The sequence below is a fragment of the Sphaerodactylus townsendi genome, linkage group LG05 (genome assembly GCF_021028975.2).
Source record: "Sphaerodactylus townsendi isolate TG3544 linkage group LG05, MPM_Stown_v2.3, whole genome shotgun sequence".
Lineage (NCBI taxonomy): Eukaryota > Metazoa > Chordata > Lepidosauria > Squamata > Sphaerodactylidae > Sphaerodactylus > Sphaerodactylus townsendi.
This window is the reverse complement of record NC_059429.1, coordinates 11601128-11616103: the sequence shown is the minus strand read 5'-3', so window position 1 is coordinate 11616103 and position 14976 is coordinate 11601128. Positions and strand designations below refer to the sequence as shown.

The 14976-nt window shown below is 45.6% G+C and overlaps 1 protein-coding gene across 3 annotated transcripts in view; it reads right to left on the bottom strand.

Annotated features, from left to right (window-relative positions):
* DOT1L (DOT1 like histone lysine methyltransferase) overlaps window positions 1-14976 on the bottom strand; it is an 88502-nt gene that overhangs the window by 51179 nt on the left and 22347 nt on the right. For all 3 annotated transcript variants that reach the window (XM_048497174.1, XM_048497172.1, XM_048497173.1), the window contains exons 3-5: window positions 12025-12099; window positions 4942-5005; window positions 1860-2088 (exon numbers count right to left, since the gene is read on the bottom strand). In XM_048497174.1, coding sequence (XP_048353131.1) covers window positions 1860-2088; window positions 4942-5005; window positions 12025-12099 — 368 coding nt within the window. The remainder of the gene's footprint in view (window positions 1-1859; window positions 2089-4941; window positions 5006-12024; window positions 12100-14976) is intronic.

Below are 14976 nucleotides of genomic sequence, written 5' to 3'. Positions count from 1 at the left end.
AAGAAGAAGAAGAGGAGGAAGAAGAAGAGGAGGAGGAAGAAGAGGAGGAGGAGGAGGAGGAGTTTGGATTTATACCCCCCCCCTTTCTCTCCTGCAGGAGACTCAAAGGGGCTTACAATCTCCTTGCCCTTCCCCTCTCACAATAAACATCCTGTGAGGTAGGTGGGGCTGAGAGAGCTCTGAGAAGCTGTGACTAGCCCAAGGTCACCCAGCTGGCCTGTGTGGGAGTGCACAGGCTAATCTGAATTCCCCAGAGAAGCCTCCACAGCTCAGGCGGCAGAGCTGGGAATCAAACCCGGTTCCTCCAGATTAGATACACGAGCTCTTAACCTCCTACGCCACTGCTGCTCAAGATTAACTGCTGCAGATGTGAACGCAGAACCACGGAAGAAGTCCCGCTCGGGTATGTTAACCAAGGAGGGGGGAAGCCAAACATGGGCGCTCCCTACCCCAGAGAAGAGTGAGAACAAGCCAGTCAGCGGCTGGGAAGAAAAAAACCCTCTGCACAGCCTAGGAGGCGACTGGCCAGGGAAAACTACCCAACATCTCAGACACTGACCTGTGAGAGGCCCACAGGTGAACTGGGTGAGAGGTAGAGGACCGAAGCCTTGGGGAAGAACAGGCACCCCCCACAACACTAGCTGACAGAGGTGATGCAGGGAGCCACTCAACAGGCAACCTATGAGGATGTTAGCATATCCAGGGGCTGGCCAGGTTGTGCTCTGAGGTGCCTAAGCAACTGGACAGTGACAAGCAAGATCACAGATCAGTCTTCAAAAACACCTTGATACGAATCAAAACATCAGAAGGGAGAGCACGCCGAACTAGCTGCGCAGAACTTCAGTTCTTAACTATCTGTTTTTGTGTTACATGGCAGCTAAAGGAGTCTGTACAGCATGATGCTGGCAGGGGATGATGGGAACTGTAATTCATAACATCTGGAGGGCCGCGAGTTTGACACCTGTGCTGTATAGGGAGTGTTACAGGGAGTCTGTAATGCCAGGAGACGCAGATGTTGCGTCATACTAACTGAAGTTCTCTTCCTCACGCACACCAGTGAATCCTGCCTGTTTTATATTCTGCTTTTAATTGAAACTCACAAGCAACATATTACTCTCTCCCACCATTAAGTCTAAAAATGTAGCCTTTTTTAAAACCAAAGCAGAGGCTCCTCGAGAAAGCCCCAAGACTCCGCATGAGATGCCACAGCTAATGAAGCTGATGCAGAAAGCCATTAACCTGGTTAGCTTTCAAAGGGGCTTGGACAGATTTATGGAGGAGAAGTCGATCTCTGGCTACCAATCTTGATCCTCCTTGATCTGAGATTGCAAAGGTCTGAGCAGACCATGGGAGCAGCAGCGCAGAAGGCCATTGCTTTCATATCCTGCATGAGAGCTCCCAGAGGCATTTGGTGGGCCACTGCGAGTCGCAGAGTGCTGGACTAGATGGGCTCTGGTCTGATCCAGCAGGCTCGTTCTCATGCTCTTATGTTCTTGTGGGAGAGAAATCCTGATTTTTATTCAGGCCTTTATGAATATAATGAAGTTTCCTGATAAAGTCTTGTTTAGTAGTTTCGTGCTATTAAGCATCTGGTGGTGAGCAATGTTTTCAGAAGAAGAAGGTCTGATCCAGCAGGCTCTTTCTTATGTTCTTATGCTCTTATGACCAAATTGAATAATAATAAAAAAGCAGAGGCAGCATCTTTTTATGCTGGTTATTTTCCAAGACGACAGAAAGCCTTATTTTTTTTAAAAAAAGGAATATACAAGGAGGGAAGAGAAGAGCATTCTCTGAGCAAGTTGGTACAGGAGACCAGGAAGGGGGGGGGGGGGGGGACAGGCAGAACATCAGCCACTTACCACTGCCCAAGTCCACAAACAAATCATCTTCCGTCATTTTTATCTCGTCTATCATCTGGGCCACCAAGTCAAAGGAGGTTTCTCCGTATACTTCTGGAGAAAAGGGCTCATAGTTGTTAAGTTTTTCTGGGTCTGTTACTGAGTGGTTGTACACCTGCTGTAGGATGTGGCGGAGAAGTCCATTGGAGGGGCGGGTGTTCAGTTTCATGGGCTGGGTGGTTCCTTTCCACTGGAACAAAAGGAAGAAAAGGAAACCTTAACCCTCCCGAATCAATCTCAGTCATCGCTATTCCATGCCGAACAAGCAGACACAAAATGCCTCATCGATCCTCATTCACCAACCTAACAATACCAGAGTTTGAGTGAAGCCACTATCCCAACTGGTAAGCTGAGATTTCTCAATATGGCAAATCTTTCTACTATTCTACCATATTAGGGACAGTGGAGGTGGACTTTTGGAGACCAATTCCAGAGACGGCAACGGCCCAGTTCAGACAGGATGCCAAACCAAGGTTTCTACAGTGGAACCTCGGTTTTCATTGCCTTTGGTTTTCATAGGTTTCGGTTTTCATCGATTTGCCTCGGTTTTCATGGATTTGCAGTAAGGTGCAGGGGGTTGTGGAGAAAAATCACCCCGACAAAGCTGTTGCAGGCCGTGTCTGCAACTTGTTTAATGACAATGTCTTTCCCCATTTCAGACAAATCTTAAAGAGGCGTCAGAAACAGACCTCTTTGGACAGCGTTCTGGTGCGACATTGGTCCACTGACTCTGAAGCTGGCCCTGGTGTTATTGTTTGTTACTGTTTTCAGCATGAAACGCTATGTTTATTCACCAAAAACTGTGTGTGGGGTATGTTTTTTTGGAGTGCCTAGAACGGATTAATTGGATTTACATTTATTCCTATGGAAAAATTTGCCTTGGTTTTCATCCGTTTCGGTTTTCATCGATTCCTTTCGGACGGATTACCAACGATAACCGAGGTTCCACTGTACTTCCTAATGAGTTTCGGAGGGTAGCCACGGTTGGTCCGCAGTAGAACAGCCAGATTCTAGTCCAGTGGCACCTCGGAAGCCAACATGATCTTGTTCTCTAAGGTGCTACTAGGACTTGAATCTGACTTCCTAACCAGCAGTTCAGAAGGGCTTTTGTCTTCCGCCTGCTGTGCACTCCCATCTCAAAGCGCCTCTGGAAACAATTGCTGAGGCTACAGTTTGTCAACCAAGACTTCACATCTCACAGTTGACTGGAACCAAGCCAGCTTTGTAAACCCGCTTCATACCGCGGCCTCTCATGAATGCGCCCCACGGACAGTCAGTTCAGACGGCGGGCCAAACCACAGCTCAGAGCAAACTCTGAACGGAGCCGCTGAATGGTGGGCTGACTCACAATCCCGCTGCCAAAAGCTAGATGCTGAGTTTTTGTTTCCTGCGTTCCCCGTTAGTGCTCCAAAAACACAACAACTTCAACGTGACAACCCCCCCCCCCCGCTAATTAAAATCGTCCTCTTCAATCCACTGAAACATCTGAGGATCAATTCGACAAATGACGGCTTGCAGAAGCCACACAGGAGCTTACTGCCCCCCCCTAAAAGAAACGGAAAATTAAAATCAGCCTTTTAAAAAAAATCATCTTCTCCTGCCAAAGGTAATTTCAAGCAGAAATTTTTTTTACTACACTGTATTAATGAGCTCCAGGAATTCTTAAACCCATGGATCCCTGCCATCACATCCTTTGAGAGTGTTTTAAGGAGCCTGTAAGCCTCATCCAATCCTCCAATCTGTACTTAATAAATCCTATGGCTATTTTTGTAACAGAAAAGCTATATATAAAGAGGGAAGGAGGAAGGCAGGCCACTGTTCTTCAGTGGTTTTGTAGGAACTTAAACCTGCAAACTTGCCAATTGCACTTTAAAAAAAAGTTCTCCGTTTTGAAATGTGAAGTCTTGCCAAGGATAAGATTACCTTATGTACTCACGTATAAGTCTACTTTTTAGCACATTTTTTGTGCTGAAAAAGCCCGCCCCTCGACTTATACGCGAGTGAGGGTCCCACTTAATTCTTGTGTGGACCACACAACAGCCAATTGGCCATGCTGGCAGGGGCTGATGGGAATTGTAGTCCATGAACATCTGGAGTGCCATAGGTTCGCCACCACGGGTGTAGGAGATGAGAAATCAAGACTCGCAGAGGGTTGGCAAGCCCTGGTTTTCCATAAAGTCAACTCTGGGGCAAATAAGGTTCTTATTTATTGGTCCTACAGGGCAATTGGTTGGCTGCTACGTGGAACAGGTTGCTGGACCAGATGACCACCAATCTAATTCATCAGGCCTCTTCTTAATTTCCTATGGCCTCCTCCCCGCTTCCCTAATGGCTCTTGGGTCTCTTCAACACAAAGTATTTGAGACTCTCACCAAGGTTAACTCAGTACAATTGTATAGTGGAACCTCGGTTTTCATTGCCTTTGGTTTTCATCGGTTTCGGTTTTCATCGATTTTTTCAGTGAAAAATTGGTCTTGGTTTTCATCGATTTGCCTCGGTTTTCATGGATTTGCAGTAAGGTGCAGGGCGTTGTGGAGAAAAATCACCCCGACAAAGCTGTTGCAGGGCATGTCTGCAACTTGTTTATTGACAATGTCTTGCCCCATTTCAGACAAATCTTAAAGAGGCGTCAGAAACAGACCTCTTTGGACAGCTTTCAGGTGCGACATTGGTCCACTGACTCTGAAGCTGGTCCTGGTGTTATTGTTTGTTACTGTTTTCAGCATGAAACACTATGTTTATTCACCAAAAAATGTGTTTTTGGTATGTTTTTTGGAGTGCCTAGAATGGATTAATTGGATTTACATTTATTCCTAGGGAAAAGTTTGCCTTGGTTTTCAACGATTCTTTTTGGATGGATTACCAACGAAAACCGAGGTAATTGCGTTGTAATTGCATTGGATGGTAATTGCATTGTAATTGCATTGGCTGGTAAGGTAATCTATCGAGATTTCTAGCAAGTAATGCTTGGTTTACAAGAGGATGAAATCAGTCACTGGAAGAAATTCAAGGCGTTCTGGGCATGACGGACAGGAATACGTACCAACTGGTGAATGCTATCAATGGCGCGATTGTATTTGTCACAAAGCCTTTGCATGCTTTCGAAGCTGGAAAAAAAGGAAAGGGGAGGTGGGAGAGAAGAGAAAAGTTAATCAACTGTGCAAATTAAGACTCCGTTAAGGTTGCCAGGTATGCCTCCGGCCAACCTGTCTCTTTCAAACAGGCCCAGCACCATGTACAGAAATCTTACTACTACACAGAAACTGACCCCCAGCAACATCTACTCAAAAAGCTCTTTGTCCAAGGCAGAACTCCTACACATGACATTAAAAAACTAATGTGTGGGGCACAGGATTCTGTAGCATGTTCCAGGGTGCTCATTTCGTGCCCAGCGGCAGTTACCCTAGCTTTTATTGCAACATTCTGATCCTTCGTCCCATCCTTCTTCCATGAAATTCAGAATTATAGAACTGGGAGGTTCCGCCCACCTCACCTTAATCTTCACAACAACTTTGAGAAACCTCTGTTTTCGTCGGTAATCCGTCCAAAAACAATCGGCGAAATCCAAACCGACGAAAACCGAGGCAATGATTTCCAAAGGAAATTTCCATAGGAAATTAGCAGCGAGGTCACGTGGGCACGGCGACAAAAGCGGCGAAATCCGACGAAATCTGAGGCAACCAACAAAAACCGAGACAAAATTTTCACGGAAAAAATCGACGAAAACCGAAACAGATGATAACCGATGTCAACGAAAACCGAGGTTTCACTGTACTGACTGGCCCAAGCCTTCTTAGGAAGCTTTAGGGTTATCTGAAAGATTTAAACTTGGAACTTCCTGGTCAAAGTGAGACCTTCCAGTAGCTACACCACTGTGGTTGTAGTGTTTGCCTCATCTGACCCGAGAATGCACCCTAGAACATGATTCACTTTGGTTGCTGTGGGTTTTCCAGGCTGTGTGGCTGTGGTCTGGTAGATCTTGTTCCTAATGTGTGTAACAGTGTAACAGACTGCTCTCTGTGATACACCTCTGAAGATGCCAGCCACAGATGCAGGCGAAACGTTAGGAACAAGATCTACCAGACCACGGCTACACAGCCCGGAAAACCCACAGCAACCAGTTGAATCTGGCCGTGAAAGCCTTCGACAATACAATGATTTGCTTTCCTCAGCAGCTGCACACTGGAGGGGAAAGGGTGAATTTTAGAAGATTAGTAACGGCAACAATGCTTTTTTGACACCCTGCCCAGCATTAGTGATAGATTAAAATATTCATGCACTTCCTTTCATAAAGATAAACATGCAACAACAATACATGACCACAGGGAAGAGCATAAGCAACTTTTAACTTTAATTCAACTTCTATCCAAGGCTGGGGTCAGGGGCAGCTCACAACGTAAATAACAAAATGCAGTATTCATCATACAATTTACATGAACCAATAATATGAATCGGCTTTAAAAAGCAAGCTATGAAATGATCAACAGTCAAAATTCTTTGAGCAAAAAGATTTAAGCCAAAAATGTGAGTGAAGACTAGTTAACAATGGAGCTTCCTTGGGAAGGGACTTCCTCATATATCCTGAGGCCACGGTATAGGGCGGGGAGTAAACGCAAATAAATAACATAACTTAAGCTGATTATGCACGGGCAGCATGGGTTCATGTAACCCGTTTCAGTTTCATCTGCCACTGTTTACATAGTGGGTGAAGGAGCCAGCTGGGATCGCTGGGATCCCGGAAGCAGCACAGTTGGCACAGGAAACAGGAAGCAGCCGAGAGTCCACCCCCACCCACCTACCAGGACAGCATGGCAGCTGCCTGTTAGAGAATCCACTATATTGGTGGCTGCCTGTGGAATTCACCATAATGGCGGATGGAAAGGGGTGGGAATTAAACACTTTCATCTTGCCGTAGTTCACGCAGGCAAGCAGGAAGCATTTAAAGGGGGAAAGTTGCTAATTTAGAGTTTGATGGGTGAGTTCCCCCCCACCTGATGCTTTTAAAAAGGGTCTCAACCCGTTGTATTTGGCCTGTACAGAATCAGCAACAATGTTCAGAACATGTAAAATGGCCTTATTCTCAATTAGACCCTGAGTTCGTCAGGATCAGTACTCTCTGCTAAGACTGGCCACAGCTATCTGACGTCTCAGGCAAAGGCTCGCCCATCATCTGCTGACTGGTGTCAGTTATCTCCAGTTAAAGCACAGGTGTCACGCCCTTCCAGATGTTATGAACTACAGTTCCCGTCATCACCTGCCAGCATCATGCCTTCTGCTGCTGCTGCTGCTCCTGAGCACCTGGTATGCTAAGGCCTTTGCAATCTCAGATCAAGGAGGATCAAGATTGGTAGCCATACATCGACTTCTCCTCCTCCATAAATCTGTCCAAGCCCTTTTTAAAGCTATTCAGCTTAGTGGCCATCACCACCTCCTGAGCCAGCATATTCCAAACACCAATCACGTGTTGTGTGAAAAAATGTTTCCTTTTATTAGTCCTAATTCTTCCCCCCAACATTTTCAATGGATGCCCCCTGGTTCTAGTATTGTGAGAAAGAGAGAAGAATTTTTCTCTGTCAACATTTTCTAACCAATGCATAATTTTATAGACTTCAATCATATCCCCCCTCAGACATCTCCCCTCCAAACTAAAGAGTCTCAAACGCTGCAGCCTCTCCTCATAAGGAAAGTGCTCCAATCCCTCAATCATCCTTGTTGCCCTTCTCTGCAAAATAAATCACCTGGGTTCCCCGATACAGAAGAGTGTTCTGCACCCCTTTGTGCTGCCTGCACACAATTTTCTCAGACATTTAACTCTGCCTTGTGCGGGATTCAGACCAAGCTGCTGAATGATAGGAATAAAAAAGGATCACCATACAAGTTAACCGCCCTGACAGCTTTAAAAAAAAAAGAAAAAGAAAACCCCCAGGCAAGTTAATGATAGGATTAGCGAATGGGGGTGGTGTGGCACAGTTGACAGAAGTCACATGCCAATTGCATAATCAGATTTCAAGAATCAATGCAGGGAGCAGTTACTGGGTAACAGCGTCAAGGCAGAATGGGAGGCAAACTGGGCCAGTCCAGTGCTCTTAATCTGCATGAACCTGCCTTTGCTACTGACTAGCTGCTGATAAACTCGCCTAATTCCAAACAACTCTTTTACCTTCGCTGCATCTGTGTTTTCAGAAGGGAATCCAGGGTACATTTCTAGCACCCTGTAATATCTGAAAGAGCACCTTGTTCACATTTCAGATGTCCTCTTTACAACTTCAAATCTCACACAAGAGGAACGATGGAGTTGGAAGTTTGTATTCACAAAGAATTTCTGGGCAAAGTCAACTTTAGTGGAGTGTAAGGAACCATGAGTAGAGCGAGCTATGAAACGACCAATGATATATAAACACGCAGAAGCCGATTTTTGATTACCAAGAGAAACCGCACTGAAGAGGTAAGGGTGCTCCTCATATTAAGCTACAGAAGTGGTTCTCAACCTGTGGGTCGCGACCCCTTTGGGGGTCCAGCGACCCTTTCACAGGGGTCGCCTAAGACTCTCTGCATCAGTGTTCTCCATCTGTAAAATGGATAAAGGTTAGGGTTGGGGGTCACCACAACATGAGGAACTGCATTAAAGGGTCGAGGCATTAGGAAGGTTGAGAACCACTGCCTAAGACTCTCTGCATCAGTGTTCTCCATCTGTAAAATGGATAAAGGTTAGGGTTGGGGGTCACCACAACATGAGGAACTGTATTAAATGGTCGCGGCATTAGGAAGGTTGAGAACCACTGCCTAAGACTCTCTGCATCAGTGTTCTCCATCTGTAAAATGGCTAAAGGTTAGGGTTGGGGGTCACCACAACATGAGGAACTGTATTAGAAAATGAATCGCGGCACTAGGAAGATTGAGAACCACTGCCTAAGACTCTCTGCATCAGTGTTCTCCATCTGTAAAATGGATAAATGTTAGGGTTGGGGGTCACCACAACATGAGGAACTGTATTAAATGGTCGCGGCACTAGGAAGATTGAGAACCACTGCCTAAGACTCTCTGCATCAGTGTTCTCCATCTGTAAAATGGATAAATGTTAGGGTTGGGGGTCACCACAACATGAGGAACTGTATTAAAGGGTCACGGCATTAGGAAGGTTGAGAACCACTGCCTAAGACTCTCTGCATCAGTGTTCTCCATCTGTAAAATGGATAAATGTTAGGGTTGGGGGTCACCACAACATGAGGAACTGCATTAAAGGGTCACGGCATTAGGAAGGTTGAGAACCACTGCCTAAGACTCTCTGCATCAGTGTTCTCCATCTGTAAAATGGATAAAGGTTAGGGTTGGGGGTCACCACAACATGAGGAACTGTATTAAAGGGTCACGGCATTAGGAAGGTTGAGAACCACTGCCTAAGACTCTCTGCATCAGTGTTCTCAATCTGTAAAATGGATAAATGTTAGGGTTGGGGGTCACCACAACATGAGGAACTGTATTAAAGGGTCGTGGCATTTGGAAGGTTAAGAACCACTGATCTACAGGACCTGTCACAAGTTACCCAGAGCTTCCTCAACTGTAACAAGCGCGGCAAATGCAATCCACACAGGAAGAGGAGTGCGAGGATTTGGTTCCTCCAGTGCAATTAACCAGGAAATCCCACATAGGCAAGACATCTGTACAGTCTTGACAACGCATGAAGCAGCTTATTCGGATTTGGACAAGAACACTCTCAAAATACACGCTGATGCTGCATTCAGACATTACATCAAGCAGGATAGCCTGATTTTGTCAGATCTCAAAAGCTTAATGGGTTCAACCCTAGTATGTACTTGGATGGGGGACCTCCAAGGAATACCAGGATCATGAACGGAACGCAGGCCAGGGCAGACCACCGTTGAATGTCTCCAGCCTTAACACCTGCATCAGGGTCAGGTGACTTAATGGCACCAAAAGGAGAAGCACGAACATGATATTAAGCTTGAATTACACTATTCCCCCCACCCTGTACAGAGCACAATGGAGAAACAGCAGTTTAAATCAGGGTCTGCAACCTGCTGCTCTCCAGATGTTCATGGACTACAAATCCCATCAGCCCCTGCCAACTGGCCACGCTGGCAGGGACTGATGGGAATTGTAGTCCATGAACATCTGGAGAGCCACAGGTTGCAGACCCTTGGTCTAAATCATGATCAGAGGCCTGGTTTGCTTGGGGGAGGGTGTGTGGAGATTAACTCCATGTTAAGCCACAAACCCGCATTCCTACACAACGCACAAGGAGTTGCCTTTAAACCAGGATTTCATTGCGCTTTCTGCAGGGGAGGAGAACTTCCCAACAACTTCCATTATCCCGAGCAATTACAGGCGAATGAGATGCTGTTAATGTGGTTCCCTGGCAAGGACACAGAAACAGCATCTGTGGCAAATACATATTATATTTATTTGCTGATATATGCACTTAATATTTACTAGTCTCTCCAGGATCGGGTTTGTCCACACTGTAAAAACCAAGTGGAGGCTCTTGCTCACATTATACTCTACTGCCCGAGATATGTGGGCATTAGGAATTTCTCTCCCAGGCTGGCCCTAGACAAATCTGAAAGAGACTCTGACAGTTCTGTTGTGGGGCTTCTGTTAAACAATACAGATGTCGTGCTCTTGGAAAAAGTAGCCAAATTTCTTTTACAAGTGACAGAACTTTCTAAGGAATGTATACTGCTATATACAGTCTTTCTGTCTGCATTTCGAATGTACTCCTGATTTGTACTTTATAAATGTCTGGTAATGCTCTATTTTAAATGCCTGATAAAGGTTGTGTGGTGTGCACATTTACTAGTCATAGTTTAGTATGCTAAGAAGCAATGAACTCTGTCGTACTTTCTCTTTCTCCCAGTAACAGAAGATACCAGCAAACAACTGCAGTTCTAAGACTGTATCTATCACGGCCCATGTGTTGAATGGGCGATAGGAGAGGGGGAGGAAGAGAATGCATTAATCATAACTTCTCAAGGATGTTTGGAGAACATTTGGGGTCGCTGGCTCGGCATATCAGACAATACAGTGATACATGGGATAAGATTGAGCCAGGCTACCTAAAGTCCTCATTAAAATACTAAATTCACCTCCATTGCTTAAAATTCAACCTCTTTTTAATCGTTCACTGTATGACCTGGATTTTGCATGTTTTGTATGAACTGGGAAGAGCCTAAAATGATGTAATCTATTATGTAATTTTTGCCTTTCTGTAAACTACTATAAAAGACAGAAACTTGTTTTTGCTTCTTGCTTCTGACCTTCTGAACTGCTCAGTTTCAGTTATTAGCCTGCAGCTGAAAAAACCCTATATTTATTCATACCTCTCACATTTATTGGCAATGGAACTTCGGGTTCTAATATCTGATACTGCAAACGTGCTGTATCAGATCCGTGGGATGGCCTAAAAATAGCAACCGAGTATTTAGGGCACCTATGGTAGTGGTGGTGGTGGTGGTGGGGGGGTTTAACTATAATACCTTTATCTCCTTCCAAAGACGGCTTTGAGACCAACATTACCCTGAGCATATTTAAAGATGCTACACTGAGCCCCTGAACCAAGTACAGTGGAACCTTGGTTTTCATTGCCTTTGGTTTTCATCAGTTTCGGTTTTCATCGATTTTTTTCAGTGAAAAATTTGTCTCGGTTTTTATCAATTTGCCTCGGTTTTCATCGATTTGCAGTAAGGTGCAGGGGTTGTGGAGAAAAATCACCCCGACAAAGCTGTTGCAGGCTGTGTCTGCAACTTGTTTAATGACAATGTCTTGCCCCATTCCAGACAAATCTTATAGAGGCGTCAGAAACAGACCTCTTTGGACAGCTTTCTGGTGCGACATTGGTCCACTGGCTCTGAAGCTGGTCCTAGTGTGATTGTTTGTTACTGTTTTCAGCATTAAACACTATGTTTATTCACCAAAAATGTGGTTTTGGTATGTTTTTTGGAGTGCCTAGAACGGATTAATTGGATTTACATTGATTCCTATGGAAAAGTTTGCCTCGGTTTTCATCGGTTTCGGTTTTCATCGATTCTTTTCAAAAGGATTACCAACGAAAACCGAGGTTCCGCTATAGTCATCTCCAGTGAGGAACCAGCTAATCTGCTGTTCTTACCTTTTTGTATCGTAGTCAATTAAAACGTAGTTTTCCATAGCAAGCTTGAGGTCTGGAATTTCTTCACAGACCCACCTGGAATTAAACAAAAAGGAAAGCAAGTGAGCTTTGCATACAAGATATGAATATGTTGCCACGTGACAAGAAAGCTGAGGAGGCCACCTGCTCGCAGACATTTTTATTAGCTATCTGTGGCTGACTCAAAGCCTTCAAATGAATAAATTCCAATTTGCAAACACAAGTAAGCCAGTATTAATCTGTAACAGTAACTGCTCATTCATATCTACAAATACATTTTTCCTGCCTGAGCAATAGCAAATCAATTAGCAATGTCAGAGACCTAACTGTTTGGAACAATGGCAATATGCTATCATTGCATTTAATGTTAAACAGCGGCCAACAATGGGGATCTAAGAATCTGCACAATGGGGCCAGGTACGGATAAGGACAGATTTTCTGCAAACCTAAGAGAATTTCTCAAGTTTGCACAAAAAATCTCAACACTTATTAAACACAACTGGAGGTTGTTAAATCCCAACATAGAGAATGCTGACTGAGATCCTGCAAAATCTCATGAGTTCACAGTTGACACTGAGGGGTTGCTTAATAAGAAAAGCACTACAATCTGGGGACTCTACAAACCCAGCAAGATTGTAGGTTGGGGGGAAAGCAGTAACAGTGGGGGTGGGGGGGAGAGAAAAAGTGAAGAAAAAACTGGGAAAGAGAAAAGTTGGAAAAAGAACAGAGAACAGAACTGGGGAAATATTATTTTGTAAGCCATCTCATGTGGGTCCTTGAGAGACAGCATAAATACTTGATAAATAATGAGAGGAAAAGCTGGGAAGAGAAGGAATAGAAAATTGGGGAGAGGCAGAAAGTAGAGAAAGAACTGGGGGGAAAAGAGTGGGGCCAAGTATTTCCACCCTTGTGAGTCTCTTAACCATATTTATCAAATTCTGAAGATGGCCTCAGAACACAGATGAAAAAGATCTCAGCACCTGTTTTGGAAGGCCAACTGTGGCACTTCAGATGTTCATGGACTACAATTCCCATCAGCCCCTGCTGGCTTGGCAGTGCCAGCAGGGGCTGATGGGAATTGTAGTTCATGAACATCTGAAGCACCAGAGTTGGGCCAGCAGGGGCTGAGGGGAATTGTAGTCCATGAACATCTGAAGCTCCAGAGTTGGACACCCCTGACCTAGGCAGTCACAAACAATATAACCAGCATTGTTTATGTTTACCTAGATAGTAAAAAATGGTTTTTGTGATTTCCTAAGACAGTCTTGCACAACTTTGGTGGTCATTTGCTCAACAGAACTGAAAAAATGACTGGGAAAAAGCGGGGAGGATGGCATGAAGACCAGGGAAGGAGGGCAGAGCCAGGAGGGAAAGAAAACACAGCAAGGGCATGAGAATTGGGCACCAGGATGAAGCAAGGAAATTCTGCCCCACAAGTCTCATGGGTCCCCTTTTTGTGGCATCTAAATGTGAATGTATGCACCCCCCCCCCCCCCCCACTTCCAGTCACAAGAAAACAATGAGGCAGAATTACCCCTTATGACTTTTACAGCAGGAAATCTGTCAAGGACAGCACCAGAGCGGTAGCAAGACAATCCAATAGGCAGATCAGAGGATGGGAGATAGTAATTCACTGCTTGTGTTTTGCAGCAGAAACCGCTGCTAACCTCTGGCACGGGGCTCCAAACGTTTTTTGGCTTGGCTTACTACCCAGTCACTGTTCCTGGAAGCTGTCAACCATTCCCTTGCCAGAGTCCTGGTGCATTTACTTTGGCACGGAGCCCACCCCAGGGCGTCAACAACAGTGGGGGACGCAAATATTTTAAATAAATAAATGAGGAAGGGACATCTCTGCCTCAGGCTGTCAGAGCCTATGAAGGCCTGGAAGGAAAGTAGATAAACTACCCCTTCTTTCCCCAAAATTCCCCATCTCCAACATCCATTAAAGGACAGTATCTGCTGTCATTCACCTCGAGCAACTGTTCAGCTGCAATAAAGCAGCATAAGAATTAAGCAAGGCTACAAGCCTGGTGAAGGGAGCAAAGTCAGACCCCAAGGCACCAGGCACCTTGTACGGGGGTTCCAGCGAATTATTTCTGGCCCGAGATAAAGCTGCTGCTGTTCCCTGGCAGAATACTGGCCGACAGAACAGCCAGATCCAAGGCATCAGCAAGCCACGTGGGACAGGCTACGGGAAGGGAGACCACATAACCTGCTAGAATGTTTTGGTCAACACCCCCCGCCCCCCTTCTAGTATATTTAGAGCAGTGATGGCGAACCTATGGCACGGGTGCCAGAGGTGGCACTTGGAGCCCTCTCTGTGGGCACGCACACACAGAGTTCATCATGTGGGGGGCAGAAAATCACACACACCCACACATACACCTAGGCTGGCCTGGGCCACCGATCATGACGCGCATGCACCGCGGTGAGCAGGGAGGACTCGGTTGGCGGGCCTGGTGTCTGTGCTCTGGGTGGCGGCTGCCCAAGGGGGGGGGGGGCGCAGAGGAGGCAGAGATGCTAGAGAGGCACAGAGCGGCACGTGCAGGACTTGCTGGAGGCTAGAGCGGGTGGGGCGGAGGAAGAGGGAGCCAACTGGTTTTTCTAAACTTAAACCTCAGCATTCAGGTTAAATTGCCGGGTTGGCACCTTGCGATAAATAAGTGGGGTTTGGGCTGCAATTTGGGCACTCGGTCTCGAAAAGGTTCGCCATCACTGATTTAGGGGAAGAAACAGCTGCGGTGCTAAAAAGCAATCCCTATGGACAAGGATGCATAAATCTTAATATTAACATTTATATAAAACCATTTCACCCTGCCCATCTCCACAAACAACCCTCCTGCACATGGGTTGCCTGCCACGGTACTAAAAAAATGTATACGCGGCTTCGCCCCCTCCTCCCTCGCTCATAAATACAACATGCTACGTACCCAC